This window comes from Furipterus horrens, unplaced genomic scaffold (assembly GCF_987537825.1).
Source record: "Furipterus horrens unplaced genomic scaffold, mFurHor1.1.pri manual_scaffold_7, whole genome shotgun sequence".
In the NCBI taxonomy this organism is placed as follows: Eukaryota; Metazoa; Chordata; class Mammalia; order Chiroptera; family Furipteridae; genus Furipterus; species Furipterus horrens.
This window is the reverse complement of record NW_028327177.1, coordinates 110,531,980-110,555,729: the sequence shown is the minus strand read 5'-3', so window position 1 is coordinate 110,555,729 and position 23,750 is coordinate 110,531,980. Positions and strand designations below refer to the sequence as shown.

At 35.7% G+C, this 23,750-nt stretch overlaps 1 protein-coding gene across 5 annotated transcripts in view; it reads left to right on the top strand.

Moving 5' to 3' along the window:
* Positions 1-23,750, top strand: part of ARMC8 (armadillo repeat containing 8) — a 90,798-nt gene that overhangs the window by 22,811 nt on the left and 44,237 nt on the right. For 2 of the 5 annotated variants that reach the window (XM_090284280.1, XM_090284281.1), the window contains exons 2-7: positions 70-146; positions 12,978-13,049; positions 14,394-14,536; positions 14,639-14,736; positions 18,066-18,158; positions 23,283-23,363. In XM_090284280.1, the coding sequence (XP_090140406.1) occupies positions 70-146; positions 12,978-13,049; positions 14,394-14,536; positions 14,639-14,736; positions 18,066-18,158; positions 23,283-23,363 (564 nt within the window). Of the gene's footprint in view, positions 1-69; positions 147-5,078; positions 5,186-12,977; positions 13,050-14,393; positions 14,537-14,638; positions 14,737-18,065; positions 18,159-23,282; positions 23,364-23,750 lie in introns of those variants that run through there. The other 3 variants (XM_090284284.1, XM_090284282.1, XM_090284283.1) reach the window with 3 other exon arrangements.

Sequence of the window (23,750 nt, the reverse complement as noted above, 5' to 3'; positions counted from 1 at the left end):
TGTGGGTGATGCTGTTAATTTGTGATTTGCATGGCTTCAGATGTCATAATTTTTCCCCCCACTTTCTAGGAAGTAACAGCTAGCAGTCGCCACTATGTTGACAGGCTATTTGACCCTGATCCCCAGAAAGTTCTACAAGGTGTCATGTAAGTAGTATGTATTTAAGAGTCTATCAAAAGTCTTGTTTGTTTTCATGTTTGAATCTGCCAAATATTATAATTCTGAAAATACAGGGGTATAACTTTTCTTGTGCCGTTTTGGAAAGACCCCTTAATAGTCACGACTTTAATATTGTACTGTTAAAGAATTGTCTTTTGTATAGTTGTTAACTGACAACTATGGTTAGCTTCACTTTTTTTTTTTTTTGTAGAATACTTGTTTTACATTTTAAAGAATGTTTTCTTTGGCGAATGCTTTTGTGACTTTAATATCCAACAAAAGCAAGAGAATAAAATTTATGCTCTTTTATAATTGGAAAAGATTAAGAAAATAGGGCAGAGGATTTTTTGTTTGTTTTGATTTTGGTTAACTCATTTACTATCTCTAAGGTTTGAATATCATGATGATGTTTTAATATCAGAATTTAGAAAGTGGTAATTACAGAATTTAAATAAACTCTTGATAACATAAATGCCCTTCTTTTCTCCAAATTTCCCATGTTTAATGAGAGGAAACTTTTAAGCAACATACTTGAGGAGATTATGCTTTAAAAAATTAAGTGGGTCAAGTATGATAAGACTGCAATTGATTGAAAGATGAATTCTCCAAAGAGCTCTTAACACCTTAGTTCTAGGGGATAAGGTTTAGCCTGAGACTCCTCATAGGGTTGGGAACCACATAGCACCTGCAGGCCTGAACTCTATCCAGGGGAAGGAGGAGACAAAAAAGGTTCAGGATGAGATCCATTTGGGATAGCAGCAAAGGCACAAATGAGTCCCTTCTTCTCTTACCCTGCTAGTGTTAGCCAGTAGTACCATCAGGTTCACTCTTGCTCAAGCCATGATATAGAAGTTTCTCCTGACTGCAGCTCTTATTCAAACCCCAGCCTCCCTTCTGTTACTGCCAGCCCCCAAGGCATTGTAGAAGACATACCTTGGGGATGTGGATTTGTAAAGTGGAGGCCAGATATTGAATAAAAGTGAATAAAGCTGTTTATTCAAATTGAGTAGAATGAAAAGTTAGAAGCTGGATGGACACCCACCTGGGATACTTAGCACCTTATCTTCACATCTGCTCACTACAGAATCAGGAGATAGTACTTCATTTTTTCTCATTATGTTAACTTTGCTTTTGTCCCCTTTACTAGGAGACTTTATAACAATTTAATCGGCTTCTTTGAGACTAGTTTTATTATTAGCAGGAAATGTGTTATTAAATGAATCTGTTAAGGCAGTTTGGGTTGTACTTACGTACACAGGTTTAATTTAAAACTTCTTAAACAGGCAGACACTGTACACACAAAAGCAGACCCTGTATCTTGGTAACTGTAGAAATCACTAGGTATTTTAATCTAATCACCTAGATTAAGAATCACTTAAGATTCCTCAATAAATAGTTTACTTGAAAATGTCAGACTCATTCAGTGCTCAGTGATTGATAGTAGAAGATGATGTTACTATTTTCATCACTGCTACTATAACCATAGTAGCATTTAGGAGAATAGCTAAATCTCTCGGGGATTTTGTGTAAAAGAATTGTATCTTGGGTTGTGCTGATATGAGTGGCTAATTTGAATGTTACTTGTCTGTTTCAGAAACTTTATTTACCAAAGAACACTGTACCTTCGTAAAAGTTGATAAAATACCAAGTAAAGCATATAAAATTGGAAAGAGGGCTAATTATAACAACCACTTCAAGTGTAGTTTTCTAGCCTTAGTACCTCTTAAATACATATCAAGTCTCAGACACTTAGCTGTGAGCTAAGAGAGATAAGAGGTTTTTGTGAAGGGGTGGTGGAGTGGAAAGAATATGAAGTTGGACAACAGTATGTTGAATTCCTGGTTCTGATGTTTTGTAGTGGAGTCATTTGCTAGCTGTATGCTTAGGTAAGTTACTTAATTTCCTCCAACCTCACCTTCGTCATCTGTAAAAGGAGAGTAATACTGCCCACCTTGCCAAGTTGTTCTGAGAATTAAGCCAGTCATACAAAATTCAGTACCTGGTATGTTGTAGATACTACAAATCAGCACTTCAGTGATTAATCAGTTTTGGCCCCAGTTTAAAACAGCTTCAAAAATAAGATGATTCTCCTCAAATAAGAGAAAGAAAAATGCAAACAAAAATATCAAACAGCTAAAACAATTTAAACTGAAGGAGAAGAGGGAGAGGGACTAGAATTCTTGATTCAGAGAACAGAATGAGAGTGATAACACATGGCAGTAAATAGCATTGCTACTTATAATACTAAAATCGGTTTATAGATTTAAAGAGACAGATCACCCAGAATCATTCCACTTTATGGCTTTATAGGGCTGTGTGTGTGTGATTTGGTAAAGCTTCCTTTTCCCCTGAGAAATATTTATTCTTTCTGACTTAATTCTTTCCTGAATTTTGAAACTGTCTGAAAATTAATTAATATATAGTCAAGAGAATAAGTGAATATGTTTTTATTTTTAAGTAACCTTATCTAATATTGGAATAATACAATGTTGATAGAGGAAAGGGGGCCCAAAATGAAGTTTAGGAAAAGAGAGTTGACCAGTTTTTTCCTTTTTATACACATTACACAGCCACTGTTGAGTCAGCCAGGGACCATTCGTTACTAGACCAAAGCAGGTAGGTAGATGGGTGGTGGCTACAGAGTGTAAACAACCACAGGGGAAGGAAAAAAGACTGAAGTAATAGGCTTTGAATCCAAAATATCCCATGGGAAAGATATAAAAGAATTGACAATTAGTTTTAGCCACAAGATAACAAGAATTTTTGTTATTTTCATAGCTATATTAAACTTATTTTCCCAATGAGATTATGAACATATAAAACATACTAGCAGGAAAAACAGAAATTGAAGAAGTTAAAGGTGAATAGTAAGTTTTCATCATGGTCTATAATTAATCTACTGAACTTGAGTTACAGACATATAGCCTTATCCATAAATGTAGGGAACTTCTTTGTAGATAACATCATAAAAGGACCATTTTATCTACTCAGCAAGCATGCCCTTGTTAAAAGAACTGCTTGATTTCAGTTGTTGAAGAGTGAGTTTTCTAGAGATAATGTTTTTGTTAGTAGTACAATATTTAGCATAGATTTGAATGGCCCTGTTGTATCAAAGGTTTGAATACAGAATCAAGCCCTGAAAAAGAAAAGTTTCAAATGCGTAACTGAATGTAAGATCTTTATATACGGAGTAAGATATGAGCAGAGAACAGGGGCCTCAGTTGTATAGGTTAGAAACTATGTTGCCTCTGCAACTACAACAGAGAGTAGTAGGTGTACCGGATAAATTATACTGCATAGCAAATTCTGAGTTTCCGCTAATGTGGAGAGCTGCATATGACTTAAAAGAAAATAATTGCAGTTTATTTTTTGATGGTTACTATAATATCAACTCAATCATGTTAAATCTTATAGTTGAAGAATAACTTCAAATATTTTTGTAAATTTTAAACCAAAGCTGCTTAAACAGTGTGTGTTTAAAAAAAAATAATAATTATATATATATATAATAGGCATATTTATATATATTATATAAATTTTAAAACACACATATATTTTAAAATATATATAAATTAAAACTCCTAATCTGGCTTTTACATTAACAATTCTGCAGATATTGCCCCAATCGGTGTGGCTAGTTGGTTGGGTATCCTCTCACAAGCCAAAAGGTCTCCAGTTCAATTCCCAGTCAGGGCACATGCCTGGGTTGCTGGTTTGATCCCCAGCTGAGGCGCGTATGGAGGGCAGCCAGTTGACGTTTCTCACAGCAATGTTTCTCTCCCTCAGTTTCTTCTTTCCTCCCCCTGTCTTTAAAATAAAAAATAAAAAAATAAAAAAATCAGTAAATATCCCTGTGTGGTCCGATGTGGATATTCCCTACACTGAAAGGCAAAAGATGATATAAGCAAATATGGCTGGTTTTGTAATTTCCAAGTTGAATAGAAATGGAAAATTAGACCAGATCTCTCAGATAAACTCAGGCAGACAGTTGTGGATACTATAGAATTATTGTGTAGTTTTCACCAAGTGGCCATTTCTGAAAAGTGACTTCTGAAGTATATTTTAATGTACTGATAAAATAAGCTTATTTTATAGTAATGATTATTTGACTTTCCAGGAAATTATGTACCTCTGGTTTCAGGATGATATAGAGAGGTTCCATTTTCTTACATGAACTGAAGATATGAGCTCCCATAAAATTAAGCCTTTGGTTTTTAAGAAATTTTAAATTAAAGGGTAACTTTTAGAATAATTGAAAAGAAATATTCTAATAAAAAAGAAATATATCTATATATGTATTTACATATATTTATTCCCTTAATACTTTTTAATCAGTTACTTTTAAAAGTGTTATAGGTAAACATAAACAAAGATGACTTTAATACCAAATGAAATAGAGTGATTCTGGGTCTTACTTGTTTAAAACTGTGTATTCTGAGACAATTCAGTAGAGAATTATGATTTAAAGGCTGGCAAGATTCATCAGAAATTGCTAGATCAGATTGACATAGTTTTTACATATAAGTTGTTTGTATATGTGGTATTAACTTTGATATCAAGAATATTTGTGTATATACATACTGTATTTTTCACACTATAAGATGCACCTGACCATAAGACGCACCTAGGTTTAGAGGAGGAAAACAAGAAAAAAAATATTCTGAACCAAATGGTGTACTAAAATGTTTAATAAAATATAACAGAATAATATTTCAACCATGTAAATTGAACAGCAGTCAACAGCGGTATTAAGAACCATCATCACTGTCATTAACAAATGAGGAGAGACTCTAAGTTTCAAGTACTCTTCTAGTTTTGTGGGAACCCCAAGAACTCATCATCGCTAGTGTCAGAATTTATGAAGCTCAGTTGCTCACAATCACTGATATCACTTTCTTCGCTATCTTCATACTGACCAGACGCCCTGAGATTCAGCAGTAAAGTGGGACATTTAAGCGTCCCCAGGGGTTTCACGTGGGCCCACCGCTTCATCTTCTAACAGCTGTCGCCACCGCTGACAGGTCAGGTAATACACATCATGGTTTGTGACGCAATATTCGCTCCATGAGATGCACAGACATTTTCCCCCCACTTTTGAGGGGGAAAAAGTGCGTCTTATGGAGTGAAAAATACTGTACATCTTTTCATATTTCTAAACCAATTAACGATATATAACATATAGTTCTATATGTATATAAAATAATATATATATGCTGCCATATTATTCCACAGTGCTCTAACACATATTTGATATTCTTTGGAATTATTATATTTATTATTATTTTGGCACTTTTAATGCAACTATTAAATATCATTATTGGAGACTACCAGGTGATTTATAATCATATATTGGTAAAATAAAGAGTGAAATACAATAACTCCTAATTTCTGAGCAGGTATTTATACAAATTGCAACTGTATCTGACACTACATACATTCAAAAAATCTACACCATGCGGTAGTTTGTCGTAAGAATGAACTAAATTACTGCCAATTCTCAGTTCTGTTCAATGTATATGTATAGTAGGTGCACAGTAAATAGCCGAGTTGACTTGAAGTTCACTATAAATTTCTCAAGTGCCTTCTGAATCAAAGCCTTATGTTAAACATAACTTTAGTTACTTTTGATCATCTGTTTTTGTTATTTTTGATGATATATTGATCATCATTATCAAGTTCTTTTAAAATTGGCAGTTCACATATGGCAATGGTACCTTTAATTGGAATATGACTATATTTAGTTTTCTAACCATTTTAGATAATAGAAAACTTACTGTACTTGGATGTTTGGATATTACATTCTCCAGAAAATATATCATAATAATTATACTTATAGGGACAGAGCAGTGACTATGTTTATAATTTGTCAAGTCCTAATAATTTAGTAAGTTGTTTATTTACCATGTTACCTTATCCTAGCTAGTCACAAGTGTGTATTTTGTCCTGTTTTATGGGTGGCCTAATGAACAGTGAGTCTTCATCAGTAGTCAGAGTTTATACTCAGATGGTAGTTTTCAGTATCCAACATATTTTTTGGCTACTTTATACCTATTAGACCAAGAATGAATGTACAGTATTCCAAATAGGAGCTTCTTCAGGTAAGCAAGAAGTAATGCTGATTCAAAGTGAAAATGACATAATGGATCTTTTAGCTGCAGGCTCCCACCCTCAGTAATTTTAAAGATAATTTTCTGTTTTTCGATAATAGTATGTTTTCATGTAAAACTTACACTATTTTAATTGTTTAGGAATAAATATGATTATACCTGATGGAGTGAAACTTTGTTTCTCCCACAGATCTAGATCTTAAATCTTCTTTCTTTTCCTGCTGTTTTGATGGCACTGAGCAATGTCTACTTTCTCTCTTGGTTTTGATCACCATCATAATTCTCTTAATTTAGACATATGCTCTTATAGGCACTGTATATATTGTTTTGATGCCTGAGCCCTTTCTCTTTACCATGCTTAAACTTAATCTCTCTCAGACCAAAGAAAAGGAGCAGAAAGGTTTGCTTCCATGTAAAATTTGATGCCTCTTGAGTTCATATGCAAGCGGGGACCCCCCAAAAACAGAATTTATTTATAAAAAATTGTGTATGTATTCTTACATGTTTAAACTTCATTCACCTTCAACGTACTCTCCATTTGATGCAGCGCATCTATCAAGAGATTTTTTTCCTCTGTTCAGAACAGTTTTTGAACTCCTTGATTTTGATGCCTTTTAGTATTACTCCATTTTTTGTTTCACCATTTCCACAGTGGCAAAACGTTTCCCTTTGAGGACTTTTCATCAGGGGGAGCAAAGAAAGTCACTCAGGGCAAGATTGGGTGAATAGGGAGGGTACAGCACAGGAGTCATGCTGTTTTTTGGTCAAAAAGTGCTGAACACTCAGCATGATGTGGGCAGCTGCACTTATAAATCACCCATCGTAAAAAGGACAACTTCGTTGAAAACCTTCAAAAAAAATTTCACTGAAGCCGAATGCAGCCTCTCATAACAATGCCTGCTGGTACACTGATACAGATACGTTCCTAAATTATTCACCTAGTGAGGGAAGCCTGTGCTATAAGGGGCCTGCCCTCCAGAAGATAATTCTGTTTTTTTGGTGGGGTCCCCCCTCATATTAGTGTGCAAATTTAAGATTTTAGCTAGATTTTAGCTAAAAAATGTTCCCTGGCAAGTACATGTGTCCTCTTTTCCAATCCTCAAAGAATGGGATATCCCCAAGGCTTACTTTTTAGCATTTCTATCTGGATATTCTTATCTCACCTCAGAGATAATTAAGAGAGATCTTTGTTTTGCTAAGGGATTTGTTGTCCAAACTTTGTAGTGTTCTCTGTACCCAGGCACCGAGACTTGAAGCTGTCACTCAACATATGTCACATATCACATTTCCTGCATCTATCAACTCACCTTGTTAAATGCTTCCTCAAAAGTCCTTTGTATTAATCATTCCTATGGTTGCCACCCTAATCAGTGTCACAGAACCGGATACCTAGATAGACTGATTCCTTCAACAGACATTTGTTGAGTGCCTACCAGGTGCTAGGCATTGTGCTAGTGTGGGAATATATAACGATTAATAACGTAGTCACTGCTGTGGCGGATCGAAAAGTTTTGAGGAGGAGACAGATAACTAAAGAGACAGTCCCCTGTAGTTTGATTGGTGAATGTTATGATAATGATAAGTGCAAGAGCTCTTGGGACCACAAAGGAAGGGCATTAGCCGTTTAGTTGTCTCTCTGGACTTTAGTATTATCTGCATTCCAATCCATTTTACATTCAGCTTATCTTCCTTTTGTTATTGCTTTCTTCATGTTTGTTTTCTGATAAAAAAACATGATTGCTTCTTAATTTACCTCCCTTTAGTTTGTCAGTTCTCCCTGTGACTTTTCTAGTTTTATGTCCCATGCCATCTTAAAGGGGACATTCTTTTCAATCCAGACCCCTGGTACTGCTGCAGAAATAAGCCTTTTTTTTTTTTTTTTTCCCAGTATGATCTTCTATGAATGACTTTTCTTTTTGCCCTCCCCATTCATCTGTCCAAAGCTGGCCATTTTCTTAGGTTCATCTTAATTCTCACCATTGTCTCAAAACCCGTTAAGCTTGTGCTTTTCATCTACTTTTCTCAGCCTTATAAGCACTCAATTTATAATACAGCCTTACATTGTTAGTATTATTTTGGTTTCTCCAAGGAAATTGTAAACTCTTTCGATCAGACATCCCATTATATGATGCTTTTGTATCCTTCATAGAGTTTAGCACGTGCTGAGCTCAAAACTAATTGTTGAATTTCAGTCGGATATAAGTAGGGCATCCCTCCCTCCCCCAACATTTAAAGTTGGTAGGTTTGAGTTTATATTCCTTTGATTTAGTGGGAAAAGGATGTCTTTGGCTAAAAGTTAGAAATACTTTTACTTTGTATAAAAATGTAAAATTGAAACACAGGAGGAAAAAGGGAAACATATTTCCTGAATTCTTTGCTTTTTTTAAATTAGATTGTTCTGAACGCCTCATATGCCAGAGGTAATGGAAATAACACTTGGCACAAAAAATAGGGTTGAGACTAGCTCTCTCATTTAATGTGGAGCTCCGAAGAAAGCGCCAAAGCTGAGTCTAGCTTCCTCATGTCTAAAGTGAAGTTAATCTTACTCAAGATTGTGATAAAGATTAAATAAAATAATTTATTTTATTTGGAATAGATATGGAATGCTTTTAAAACTTGAAAGCAACATATAAATCTTGCATAGTTTTGCTGTGTTTCTATCTTGAGTGATAGTTGTGAGTTCGCATTTTATAAAAATACAGATTTCTGTATGGCACATTTTATGATCCACACTGACAGTTACTTCTCTGATAATTCCAGGTCAGGCTGGCTTTGTTGCCTCTCAAGACAGATTTCTATCCTAACAAAGTAATGCATATGTTATGATAAAGGGTATCTGAGAGGGACATCTAACCCTGGGAGTTGTCGAGGCAAGCTTCTAGGAAGAAGTGACATTGACATCAAAGTTCAGACCTGAAAAATGAGTAGTTAGCCTGGGAAGAGTGTAAGGTATGAGGGAGGGCATAAGGAGATGAGTGAATAGCTATAATCTGGTAACAAGAACTTTTATCTGGTTGGCTCTGAAATGGAATCCTACGCTGCATTTAGATCTGCTAAAGATGGGTATATGTGGTAATTATCATCTTTTTTTGGTTTAACTGTTTTATAGAAATGATCTTCTAATACCCCTTTATAGTAATAGCTGAATAGAATCTATTTGCTGGGCATTACCATCTCTTCTCCCTTATCTAACATAGACATATCTTAGAGCCAGAGCAAGAATTGCTTTCATAAGACATTGGTCCATCTTATTCATTGTGTTCTCTTTAGTCTAGATTTACTCTGTAACGTAGCCCTGGCTGGTTTGGCTCAGTGGATTGAGCGTCGGCCTGCGAGCTAAGTGTCGCTGGTTCGATCTTCCAGTCAGGGCACATCAGAGAAGGAAAACTCTGACTCCAAAAAACCTCCGCTGCCTTGCGGCATACCTCTTCAGGGGAAAGGCTAAGGGAGTAAACCCCGACAGAAAATCCGGAGCCGGAGTCCCTAAGGCGGTTTGACGTTGTAGTCAACACCGGCAACTCCTGCGGCGCACCTGAAGCCAAGCTGTATTGACTCCGTCTTTCCCTTGGACCCTTCAGCTGCGAAGAGAGGGGGGGTCTGCTGCATGGGCAACAGCAGACCCTCCATATCACCCTGCCCAGGCTCTGTAGCTTCAGCTTCACTGGAGAGGACACTCCAGCGTCATCGCAAGATGTCGATTCAACACGGACGGAGACAGATACCGTGTCACTCCCGAGTCGGGCTGCACAGCCATTCTCGGCGGTGCAGATGGACTCTTAAGAAGCTACACCATCGTCTCTCGAGACGGACGGCTGCCGACGACTCTGTAACGACCAGCTGGCTCCTTCATGTCCCTTTTGCAAACTTATATTGAGAGAACTGGACAATTGGTTTTGGAAGGGTTTTTGTTTGCTTTTATCTATAAAAACACTTACTTTGGCATGGTTTCAGATATTTAAGATGCGTTTATATGGTAATGTGGGAATACCTCATTTCTGCTTAGTTTAGCAAGAATGGGGAAAATGATATGGTTGGGAGTTCCACAATAGAGAGAGCGTCCAGAGTAGCACCTGGCACAAGAACGACCCTTAATAGATAACTGCTGGACAAATGAATGTGCTGCATTGGTACAGGAGGAACACATGAAATGAGAGTAAATGGCAGACTGCTAGGTTAGGGTCTATAAGCTGATGATTACAAAGTAAGTCTATATGTAAGGAGGCAGGAGCCTACATGTACCATCTCTCACAACTATGCTTTGCTAAATGAGGCTTTGATATCACATAATTTTAAAATCATATATCAGAACTTAGTAAAAAACCTTTAGTAAGTTTCATTCTATTTAGTACCCATAAACAAAAAATGCTCCTGTGAACCATATGGAAGATCTGACAAATAGTTTACAGAGAGAGAGAGAGATCAGGCCCTGAAAAATCTATCCTCAGGCACAGAGCTCACAGAAGAAGACTAGGCAGGGGTGTGGTGTTTGGCTCAAGACTTGTGCAAATGCTATTCAAAATCTGTAGGGAGAGTCAGCTTTCAGCAGAGCACTATGCCATAATAGTGTTTTTCTGCAATAACCTAAGAAGGTAATTGAGGAGAAGACTATAATTATTATCAGGGTTTTTAATGCCAGTGAATTTCATTGGTTTTGGAAATACATGGTGATTGTAACAATTAGTTGTTGATTTTTTTAATTTTTATTTTTCCAGGTTTTCCCCTGTTACTCTCCCCTACCCTGCCCATCATCAGTCTTGCTCCCAGACAGTCCTCCCCCCCCTTGTCCCTGTCCATGAGTCCTGTATACATGTTTCTCGACTAGACTCTTTTTAAGTAACTTTCCCCCCTTCTATTTCCTATCCTGAGTTTCTTCAGGATCGTAGTTTGCCAACTATAGAACTTTTTCAGGATTGTAATGTTTAGTGTTGGCAAAAAATTCTTATATTGTAGAGTTCTGCCACCTAAAAGAGGGGAAGTCAAAAGAGATGTTGGTTGAGTATCTAGGGGAACTTATTTTGCGTTAGAAAGAAGTGGGTGAGCTAAGAACTTTGAGACTCTATAGCAATGGCCTTAACGCTATCAGACCTGACTTCCCCTTATAAATATTTTGTAACTTCTCCTGTAATATGTGAAATTAAATCCACAGTAATATAACCTACTCACATACATAACTCTAAAAACAATGCCTTCCCTCCATATAATATAAAGGAGAAATAAAGAAGGTATTTATAATGTTTCAATATGTAACTGCTTAGGTGTGACTATGTTAGAAAACTTAATGTAGCATAAATGCAAGGGCAACAAATGTGCGATGATATAGATGAATGGTATTGATCATGAGCCACGAGTCCCACTGTGCTACTGATCTGATTTTCCAAAATGAAATAACTCTTAACAAAAACTATATACTCCCTTTTATTTACAGGGCAGGTACAATATTGAAAATTACAGTTTTTTAAAAAACTGCAAAAAATGCTTTCTATTTTTAAAACTATGACAAAAAATATCCAGATACCTCATAAACTGTTGAAATGTCCCTATGGGGTTGTAATGCCCTCTTTCCCACTTTGAGAACCACTGCTATGTACATCACATAGTGTTCCAGTGTTCTATATTAACATAGAACTACTGACCAATGAGGGCATTTTAAAAAATTTATTAAATGTATTGTTTTTTAATAAGTATTTTATTAGTAGTACAGTACTGGGTTTATTTTGAGCTGTTTTTTCCCCTGTCTGTCCTTTGAGACCGACCAACCATGTGTTCGTGAACCAAAGGGTTATTGATAGAGATATTCTATCAATACAGTTTTATTCCTGGAGAAGTAAAGATCTGAGTGTAACTAGAATAAAAATTACTGGTGAATATGTAAGAAATATCAAAGATTAAAAAAAATTTTTTAAATCTCCTTAAAAGATAATTGGCTGCTTAAGCAAATATAGTAACAATATGTTATGTTGTTTCTGATTAATTTTAAAATAAAATATGTAACAGTAGCAGTACAAAGACTGGATGGGAAATGGAAGTATTATACTTACAATGCTCTTACAACACACATGAAATGGGGATAATATCCCTTGAAGGTTGTTGAAACATGCTCATTATAGATTGTAAGGCAGCTACTAAAAAGCAACAGAGGAAAACTGAAAGAGGCACAACTAATAAAACAATAAAGGAGATAAGATAGAATCATAAGAAATATTCAGCCCATAAAGAGTCAGAAAAAAGAGTGAACAAAGTCATTCTCTCTGAAACAAAGTTAGATATGTTCTGAGGGCTGGTTGCTTTTACTTTCTACTCCCAGATGTGTAATTGAGAAGGTGGTCTGAATTTTTTTATATTCAAAAGTTCAGTGTTTTTGTTTTTGTTTTTTTAAAGAACTCTTTTTTGTTGTCTGTTTGTTTGTTTGCATTGGGAGTCTTTTGCCAGTACTCAGGATATCCTCCACTTCCCCCACTCCATGACTCTCCTGTTTTATAGCCCCCAGGTTCCCTCCCTTCTCTGGCATTCTAGGGGCAAAAGGATCAATGCTTTGACTTTCATTGACTTCTGTACTTACCAATCCAAGATGTTACATAATAAAGATAAAGTGGAATGAATTGATCTTTGACGTGTGTGTGTGTGTGTGTGTGTGTGTGTGAGAGAGAGAGAGAGAGAGAGAGAGAGAAACATCTCAACATATCTTGCCCTTTTCTTTTCCCCTGAATTCAGAGACATGAAAAATGCTGTCATTGGAAACAACAAGCAGAAAGCCAACCTCATTGTTTTAGGAGCTGTTCCAAGGTATGTTTGCTGTCATTTCCTTTTCTGCTATTCATTCTAATGTACTTCTCATTCTCATCCATAAGACTTATCTTTTTCCTGGATTGCCTGTCCTATTTTTGAAAAGCCTCTTAATTTTTAAAATAAATTCCATGAGTTATATGAAGCATCTGTAAGAAACAAAACAAATCAAACTACCAGAGAATGGACTATGAAATGAATGTAGGAATATTTTTAGAAATTCAAGAAGATTGTTGACCCTATAATAAAAGAATGTGCTCCACCAGCCTGATTCATTCTTCCCTGTCTACGCAGAGCCCTAGCATGATTAGATAACAATTTCTCAGGATTCTCAAAATCTTTTTGTGAATTGAAAAAAAAAGAGAGACTTGGATGGTCTTTAATTCTGCTTTTCTTTATTTAATTTCTTATTTTTTAAATTTGCTGTTTCTTAAGTTAATAGAAAGTTTGACTTCTTCTGATGACCTAGTAAGCTTCCCTTTGGTGGGTAATAACAGTTGTATAACTTTGTTTGCCTTTGCTACTCAGAACTAAGTTTTATGTGCAATTTCTGTAAGCTTTTCATTTAGAATTTTAAAATATTTTGGTTTTTTTTTTTTTTTTTTGTTCTTTTATGTTTTGATATGGGATTAATGGTTGTATTGTTTTTATCATAATGGACTTCAAATATATACTTTGGTTACCATGCAGCACTCGGTAGCCTTTTTTAAGGAATTAGTGTTCAGTATATAAATATGCTTTAGGGAACATGAGAGTTCTGTCTCAGAATAAGGGAGGCAGTTATAAGTGGTGGATGATTAGAATTTGGAGAGTAGTTACTTGGCAGGCTGGGCTGGAATGGAAATGGGAGGATCCCCTGATTCCCCAAACGGGAGAATTGGAGAAAGAAGAGAGCTTCCCTTGCTTGAACAGCAGCACAAGGACTCTGACTATTCCCTCTGTGATCTCTGAATTACATCTCTGAATGTAAGACCCAGCAGTACTTGGCATTGGTTGCCTTCATATTCTAAAGTGGCAGGTAACATGGACTTGTGATGCTGCTGTTTCTACAGAGGCCACTTCGCGCAACTTTCAGATTTATAGTTCTGATAAACTCTTGAGATTATATGATAGTTCTTTTGCTCAAAATGAAGAAAAATCTCTTATATTTTTCCCAGGTATTTCTTTATTAAAATTAGCAGCTGATAAAACAAATGACCATTTCCTATCTTTTATAAGCTTCCCAACCATATTTTTAGTATATGTGCAAAAATGTATTGGTAGCCTTTTTCTGTCATAGTACTTTTAGCTAATTTACTTTTAAGTTTTTTAGTCTCTTCTGTTTATCAAGTTCATTCTTTTTAGATTGTTGTACTTGCTTCAGCAAGAAACCTCAAGTACAGAGCTGAAAACTGAATGTGCAGTAGTATTGGGAAGTCTTGCTATGGGTACTGAAAACAATGTCAAGTCTCTACTAGATTGCCATATTATCCCTGCCTTACTGCAAGGTATGTAGGGAAGTCATTTTTATAAAAGTAAAAATTAGAATCAGTTTGCAGTTTAAAATACGGGTTGAAAAGATGAGTTTCAAATCTGTTTTCTATTAATAGGACTGTTGTCCCCAGACCTGAAGTTCATTGAAGCTTGCCTCCGATGCCTGCGCACCATCTTCACCAGTCCCGTCACTCCCGAGGAGTTGTTGTATACAGTGAGTTTTAAATGTTTTTCATCATCTGTTACATTTCAGTAACATCTTACTTCTAATTTACTTAGCATCTCAAGACTCAAACTGTGTTATGTTTTTTAAAAATCTCAAGAAGTACTTGAGTTCTTGCTAATTTGCAAATGTCAAGTGGTCTAGGCTTTGTAAAGAAGTGAAAGATAGTCTCAGAACTTGAGGAATTTATAAGCTTTTTTTTAAAAGACCCATTTTGCTCTCTTGATATATACAAATTAAGGCAATATATTTGTTGCTAAATGAATGATAGGGAGTTCTGTACACTCTAGGCCAAATCCATGCCAATATTTTTCAAATACTCTTATCCACAATCCACAGTAAATATATTTTCCATTGCCACACTGTGCATATGTGTGAATTTGTGTGTGAGAGATAGTGAGAATGAGAGAGAGAATTCTGAGGCAGTCTTCATAAAACAATTCCATAAATGTGATGCCCTCTGATTTCTATTATATCCTTTTTCATTTGAAAAAAAAATTCTCATTGTGATTTTCTGAGCTAACACAAAAGAATTAGAATATCAAATCAGACACATATGAATCAGAGATCTTGCCCAGAATCATGCTTTATGAATATTTTAAGAACATGAGGGATCAAGAGGCATAGGCCAAACAATCAGGGAGAGGGGACATGTCACCTGGCTTTGTAATCTGTCATTCCCACATCAGACACATGTTCGTCTGGCTGGTATTGATACATAAGTATTGTAAGGGAGGTTTGTGAGTCACCTCATATAGCAGGGAAGCTCTGAAGGATGAAACATCTCAATTTCATACCTCAGGGATTTGTTTGGCTTTCTTCAGGGAGCCACACCTCATTAATCTGTAAATTGTTTACTACAGCGGTTCTCAAACTTGAGCATGTACCAGAATTGTCTGGACGGCTTGTTAGACACAGATTGCTGGACCTTACCTGTAGCTTTTCTGATTCAGAGTCTGGGACGGGGCCTGAGAATTTGCATTTCTAACAAGTTTTCAGGTAGCTTAGGTGCTGCTGGTCCTTAGATCACTCTTTGAGAACCACTGGTACTATAAGCAGTCATAAACTGGTCCCATTCTCCTCAAGCATTCCACAGGACTCTCCTCCTAGTAAATACCTGTTCGTTTTCCTAAGTTCCTGTTGTCTTGTTTACAAAGAGGTTAAACAGTCACTAGTCTTTACCCTACAGCAGGGATTTTCAGCAAGTATGCCTCAAGAGGAACATTGAGGTGCCTCAGGAATTTTTAAAACAAGCAATATCTGACTGTTTCATCAGGGGCACTGACCTCTTCTTCCTTAGATTGTCAAATAAAAAAATGATAGCCAACACAGCAATAGCCATCTGGTGTGAATGAATCAAAATTATACCAATTTTTTTTTATCAGATTGGCAGAAATATATATTTTTGGTGTGCTACAGAATTTTAGTAATTCGTTTATGTGTGCCATGAGATGAAAAAGGTTGAAAATCACTCTCCTGGAAGTTTCTTCTAAACCTACAACCCAGTAATGGAGAAATTTATCCTGGTCAGCCACTTTAACTTCTTCCTCCTCACACTCTAAACTGATTTCATAACTCACTAATGAATCATGGTGTGTAATTTGGAAGACTCTGGTCGACACCAGCCTAACTTTTTTTTTTAAAGATTTTATTTATTTAGTTTTAGAGAGGGGAAAGGAGGGAGGGAGAAAGAGAGGAGAAAACATCAATGTGTGGTTGCCTCTTGTGTGCCCCGAACCAGGGACCTGGCCTGCAACCCAGGTACGTGCTTTGACTGGGAATCGAACCGGTGACCCTTTGGTTCACAGGCTGGTGCTCAATCCACTGAGCCACACCAGCCAGGGCCAACTTAACTTTTTTACATAAGAAAAATTAAGACTCGGGACATCGAGTGACTTTCACAGTAAAACATGTAAATTACGAAGCATCTCAATTTTTTCCTTCATTTCTTTTTTCTAGTTTTTTTTTTATTTTAATCTTCACCCAAGGGTATGTTTATTGATTTTAAAGCAAGAGGAAGGGTTGAGGAGAGAGAATGAGTGAGAGAGAGAAATATTGATTGGTAGCCTCCCTTACAAGCCCAAACCAGGGACTTGGCCCGTAACCCAGGCATGGGCCCTGACTGGGAATCGAACCACTGACTTTTCAGTTTGCAGGATGGTGCCCAACCTATTGGGCCACACAAGTCAAGGCACTCATTCCTTTCTTTCTATGCATTTAGTACTTGAATTTCTCTGAGGTTTTCTGTTTTTCATTTTGTTTTTAAACTGCCTGTGACAACACAGAGGATTATACTAACAAACAAGGGGGAAATATTCTACTTGGGAATCAACAGCCTTCTCTTTTTCTACTTAGTTTTTATATACCTTGGGCATCCTTTTCTTAGAGAAACCTCAAATCTTGTTCATTCCAACAGTGTTATTCTTTTAAGTTTCTTCCTTGCCTTCTGTTTTCTTTTTGTCAAAGTGTGATCTATGGAACAGCAGCGTTGGCCTCATTTGGGAGCTAATAAGAATGCAGGGTCTTAGGTCCTGCTCCAAACCTACGGAGTCACAATGTGCTCACAAAAATATTTTCTTGGAATTTGCATGCACATTCATACTTGAGAAGCATAGCTCTAGGACACTTGACAGCATTGGCAAGGATGCTTGAGCATAGTTTCCTTTCCACCTGTGGTTTTTTTCAGATCCCCTTTCAAACTTGTAATTCCTTTCTCATTCTGAGAGAAAGAAAAGATTCTTGAGAGACTTGCAGCAGGTTGGGTGGATTCTTCTCTCTTCTATACCATAATGTATGTTGTTAAGTGTCAACAGTAGGTAGAGAGTATGCTATAAGTGAGAAGTTGCTAATGTGAAGATTGGAATTAGCTAACTATAGTCATTATGAGAGATTGTTACTGCGTACTGATACCATAACGTCTCAGAAATCATAATTTTGAAATTTATTTTTGTACACTAATTCCTTCCTAGAAGCTACTTATTATTATATATCTTACTAGTTACTCATATTTGGGTTTCAGAACATATTTTTCAAGTCTTACTAAAATGATTTTGTGTTATTGTGGGGATGTAGGCTATTAATGGGAAGGAAATTGAGAATTTTCTGTTCTTGTCAAGGTTGAATATTAAAGCCCTTCTCCTTATCTTTGCCCAGACAGTTTTGATGGCCATGTTGCTTTTGTTTTCCTGTGTTCCTTAGGCAGACTTGATTTGCTGTCATTAGAAGCTTACATAAGTACCTGTTTGTGGAAATAGCATGTTAGACATACTCCACAGTGTCTAAGTTCCTTGTTACTGTGCTCTCCTTCCCTTCAACTCCAGGATGCTACAGTGATTCCACACCTCATGGCATTGCTTAGCAGGTCCCGCTACACCCAGGAGTACATCTGTCAGATCTTCTCGCACTGCTGTAAAGTAAGAACCAGAATAAATATTCTCTGTAATGTAAAACCTTATATGCCTTCAGGAGATGTGCTTTCTTTGTATATCCTTTCAAAGATAATCTATATGTATAAGCAGACCTATGTATATGTCCCCTTCTCCCTTTTTTGACATAAATGAAAGTATACCATACATACTTTCTGCAACTTGCATTTTTACTTAACATATTTTGAAGGCTATTCTATATCAGTACATAAAGAGCTCTCTCATTCATTTTCATAAAGAGGCATGTAGTATTTTATTGTATAGGTGTACAGTAATTTATTTAACCAATCTTCTATTGTTGGATGTTTAGCTTGTTTCCTGTCATATATTATTACAACACAATGCTGCAGTGACTACCTTGTATATAAGTATTTTATAGGAAGTGGAATTGTGGAATCAAAGAGTGTATACATTTGTAACTTCAGCACGTGTGTCTTGTATAGAGGTTGTACCATTTTATACTCCTTTCAGCAGCATGTGATCCTTTCTCCCCACACCCCCAGTTTCCACATTGTTGGAAATTGTTTTAAGTGGTCTCATACAAGGAGAATTGAGAAGTTCTTCTGTTCTTTGTTGAGATAAATTTCTGTTATTAAAATGGCCTGAACCTAACTTAAAGAGTGCTATGAAGCATTAACACGTATTCTGCTTCATAGTTTACACATTATTATTATTTTGATAACAGTGGGTGATTATTTAAGATCTTTCATAATGTCTACACGTTTGCTAACTTCAAGCCAAATAATTGTTTATCATCTGAAGATTCTGTAAGTTTTTCAGGACATTACTCACCTATCATTTATAATACAAATATAAAATGAGGAGTTTGAAGAAGTATAAAAAAGAAGAGAAAGAGAAGTGAATACCTATATACTAAACTAGGAAGATCACAGATCACATTTTAGAACAGTTTCCCAGATAAATGAAAATTAAATAATTTTGTTCCAGAAAAATTATCTATTGATTATAATATAAATGATTAAACCCCATCTCAAATCTTAGAGGAGTATCACAGTCTATATAATTCTATTTAAAACACTTAGAATTTAAGAATTTTGTCAAAAATCTTTTAAGTTTCTTTTCCCAGTTTACTCTGACAGTATGTAAACTGGCTCACAGGACCAGGGATGTCAAATGGTCCCATAATCTTTTGAGGTGGATGAAGAAAGGCTTTGAGAAAACAGCGTTTTTGGGGTTTTTTTTTTTTTTTTTTTTTGCAATTCATTTACTAAAAATGAGCTAACCAAACAAGGTCTAGAATCTTCCAACACTGAAATAATGTCTTGTAGCCAGCCCTGGCAGGTAGAAAATGATACTCCAGAACTCTCTGCATCTTTAAAAATCTTGGAGCATCTATTTATACCTGAGTGCTCAAGAACACAGCATCTACTAGTTATAACAACAGCAATCCCAAAAGGGCACTGAAAATTGGACTTCGATGTAATAACTACTACATTTCAAACTATGCTAAATTATGAGAGTTTGAAACATCCTATTCCTGAAGTTACCTAAATAGCTTTTGGAGTTATTCCTTAGAAATGTCTCACAACTTTTAGGCTTGCTCATCTGAAACTTCTCAGTGCTGTTTTAGCTGAAATTATAGATAAAGGAATACCATCAAATCACTAGTTCTTGTGCTGGAGAGAAACTTATCTGAGCAGGAATTTATAAGCACCCTAATGCCACTAATAGAACTGAAGATAATGGAGAGATTCATCTTAACTCAACTTTCTTTTAGCTTGATAGGAGCATTTGCCACTGTAGTTAAATGAACAAGTTCAAGTGTTCTGAGATATAACTAGACCTCACGAAACAGTATAGCATTTATAAACACAATGACAATAGAAATAGCCTAAAATACAATATTAATTTCTCTACTGATATACTAATAATGTGTCTTTGAAAACAACTGATTTCTGTATTGTCATTAATTATAAAAATGTTATCTTTATTTTTGTTTTCATATAAGATTTGTAATATAATTTTAAGACCCATTCACAAATATACATTTACTGGTATCAATATTAAATAAATTTACATAGTTTGGGAAGAAGAGACAGAAAAAGGAAAGATTGCTAAAGTGTTTGTGTAATAAGCTAATCATAATTATATCTTCAAAATTTTCTCTTTTTGATTTATTGAGAAGCAAAGAAGACCAGTATAATTTTAATTGGAGCTCTAATTTCTAAATTGTTGTCACTTCTTAAACAGTTACTCAAATTTCTGACACCTGTCTTTTGGAGTTTAAGATCACGAGGGCTTATGTGGCTCATACCCTTTTAATGCTGCCTTCATAATCCTAGGTTCATACAGATTGATTTGGAGAGACTAGAGAGACTTGGTAAGAATCAAACAGTAGCTCCTCCTCTCTAGTTGGTGCAGCCTCTTAATTCCTTTCTTGCAGTTGTTTTTACACAATCCTGTGTAGGGCCACAGAGAAGAGGAAGAGCTTTTGTAACAAACATTTGCTACAATCTTTGGGGCAAAGAATTTGAAGGATTAAAAAGTACAGTTTATCTTGTTCGCAGTGGGAAACAGTTGTGTTCAGAGAATTGTATTGTGCTTGATCTTGTCATCATTTATAAACATAACTCAACTCCATCAGTAAAGATATTCCTTAAGTGATCCAGCTCTTGAGGGGAAGGGAAGATGCTTGCACATGGATATTCACTGGCATGATGTTTGTAATAGTAAAAGACTGAAGACAATCTAAATGTCTTAACTACAGAGTACTAAAGTATAGGGCATTCATACAATGGAATAAGGCCAAAAAAAAAAAAAAAAAGTGAAAAAGCGCTTAATGTAGTGATATGAATGATCTCGTGAGATATATTATTTAAAAAAAAAAGATTTAAGGCAATATATAAAATTTATATAGTACTGTATATAAATATGTATAGTACTTTATAGTATATATAAACATATAGTATTCTGCATATATTATTCTACCATTTGTGTTAAAATGGGAAAGAATATACTTATGTATTTGTTTATATATATATAAAATGTCTTGACAAATAGAAAAAATCTGTTAGTATTAGGTCACCTCAAAGCAGGGGAACAGATTGTCTGAATACAGAACTAGTGAGGTGCAAGGGGTGGAGGCAGCACCCTGCCTACTTGGCTATTCTACAGGTGATGCCAGTATTTAAATTAGGATGTTAAAATTCATAAGGAAGGCCAAAAAAATGTTAGTATTCAAACATGTCAGCCAAGACTAATTTAGGTTTATTTTCGCAGTTAATTCTAGTTACTTACTTGTTACTAGGTAAGAAAAAAAAAAAGGTTGATTCTTAGGAGACCCTTCTTTTCCTTGGCTCCCCATTACGGTCTCCACCACTACCTTTATGTTTTATTGTATTTTTATTGTATTTTTTCCATTACCCCCCGCATACCCTCTTCCACTTCTATCCCTCCCCTTCCATAATTACCACACTGTTTTCTGTGTTCATGAGTTCTTCCTTTTTTTTTTGGTTGATGTGATCCTTGCCTCCCCACTGGTGTCCCCCTCCCACAGCTGTCAGCCTGCTCTCTATCTGTGAGTTTGTCTCTCTTTTGCTTCCACCACTCTTTTGATAATGAATCAGCCAGAGTCCCCAGTGTTTCAAATGAGACGGTTCAAAGTAAAGCACTTAGAGCAGTGCCCAGCACCTAGCAAGTAAAAAAGTAGTACCTATAATTAGAGGCATGGATGAGAGTGAAAGGAAGACAGAGCCCACTTTCAGCCTGTGTTCTCAGAATGTCAGTATTTTCAATTAAAAGGGCAAGTTTGCACTATTCTGGATGGATATATAGTGATAAATGGATCAAGCAGTTGTACTCTGGGAAGTTGTCCTCATTCACTGAGACACAGCTGTAATAACATATAACAAAACATTGTTTGTAATAGTGAGACATTAGAAACTACCTAAAATGTATATTTGGCAAGGGTTTGTCTGAGTAAACTGTGGAATATCATATACTGATTAAAAATAGGAAATTAGAAGTTAGAAAATGTATAGAAATTAAGAGACAGATTGCTGAAGTTTTTTTTAAGGGCCCTTTTAATAGTATATAAAATATTTAGAGGATTATTATTCATAAAATAGAATACAGCTGTTTTGTTATTCAGAAGTATGAACACTAATCTCCCCACTTCAGATGATGGATATTTTGGTTTAAAAAATAATTGAGTACCTTATGATAGTTGTTACTTGGCTGAAGAGTGTGTTGAAGAAATTGGTCTGAGAGCTCTTTTTCCAGACTGGTATCAGGTTTCCTGTGTAAACCCAGACAGATAGTCTACTTTTCAGTGCTACACTTTTCTCTTCTGGATAATGATAAGCATGACATACCACCCTTGTCCTGGCTTTAATTGGCTTTTCATTATGTTAGTGGGTGAGTGGGTGGAACATAAGATGAGTGAATAAAAACTGTGGCAAATTTGAAGCCTTGCTTTAATCTTTAGCTTCTGCTACTTTAAATACCTTCAGTAAAATTGATTAGTAGAAAACAGTTGATGAAAAATATAAAACCTAAATTTTTCTATTTCTTCACCTTTCTACTAAGAAGTGCTACTTTTAAGAGAAATGAGATAGAAACAAACCAAAAACACATTGTTTACTTCTCAGTTATGGAGTATTGTGTTTCCCACCATCCATGCTCAAACTTCCTGATGTGTTGAGATTGGTTAGTCTCTGTTCCAGTTCCTCTTGCAGTTATTTAGTTTTAGAAATCTCACTAGTTTGTCAGTCTTGAGTTGTAAGAATGACTACCATTGTGGGCGAGGGTGTGCAAATGAAATGCAAAATTCATAGTAGTTCTGTTGCTATGATAGTGTCTATTTAAGAATTACAAGGGGCCTGTGCCAGGATAACTTCTGTGTCCCCTTTCTTGTTTGGAGAAAGTAAGGAGTCAGTAATTTCACAGAACTGGGATGAGGTAAGATATGACAGCCCCTTGCAAGACTAAAAATAGTGTCTACCTTGCTTTGGGGGGAATGTTTTTATGCAAGAGAAGGCTAACTGAGAATTCTGCATTGAATTGAGTATGGTTTTCTACATTTAAGTAAATATTTTACTGGAATGAATCACTGCTCTTTTTAATGTATAACTGTATTTTCTTTTCTTACAGGGTCCAGATCATCAAACAATTTTATTTAACCATGGTGCAGTTCAGAATATTGCTCACCTACTAACCTCAGTATCTTACAAAGTAAGATGTTAAAAATTATGTCCAGATTTTTATATTTTATTTTGATTTCTAGAATCTTGCTCTAGAAAGAGACCTACATATTTTATTCTTCAGTAGGTACTGTGATCAGTATTGCCTTCCCCCCCTTTTTTTTTTCAGGATGTGGTTGTGGCATGAGTTGCTATTGATTTTCACCTGTGACCATTAATAATTTTTTCCAGTTAGGTGTCTGTGCCAAAGCTGATGCCTTGAAGTATATTGGAGCAATGGCTTGCTATATCAGGAAAGACTTTGGATTTCATATTTGAGACCTGTATTTAGCCACAGTGACTCACTCAGTCTTACAGCACATACACATCATATACATCAACATATAAAATGTATTTTGTTTTGTATTTTGAGTTAAAA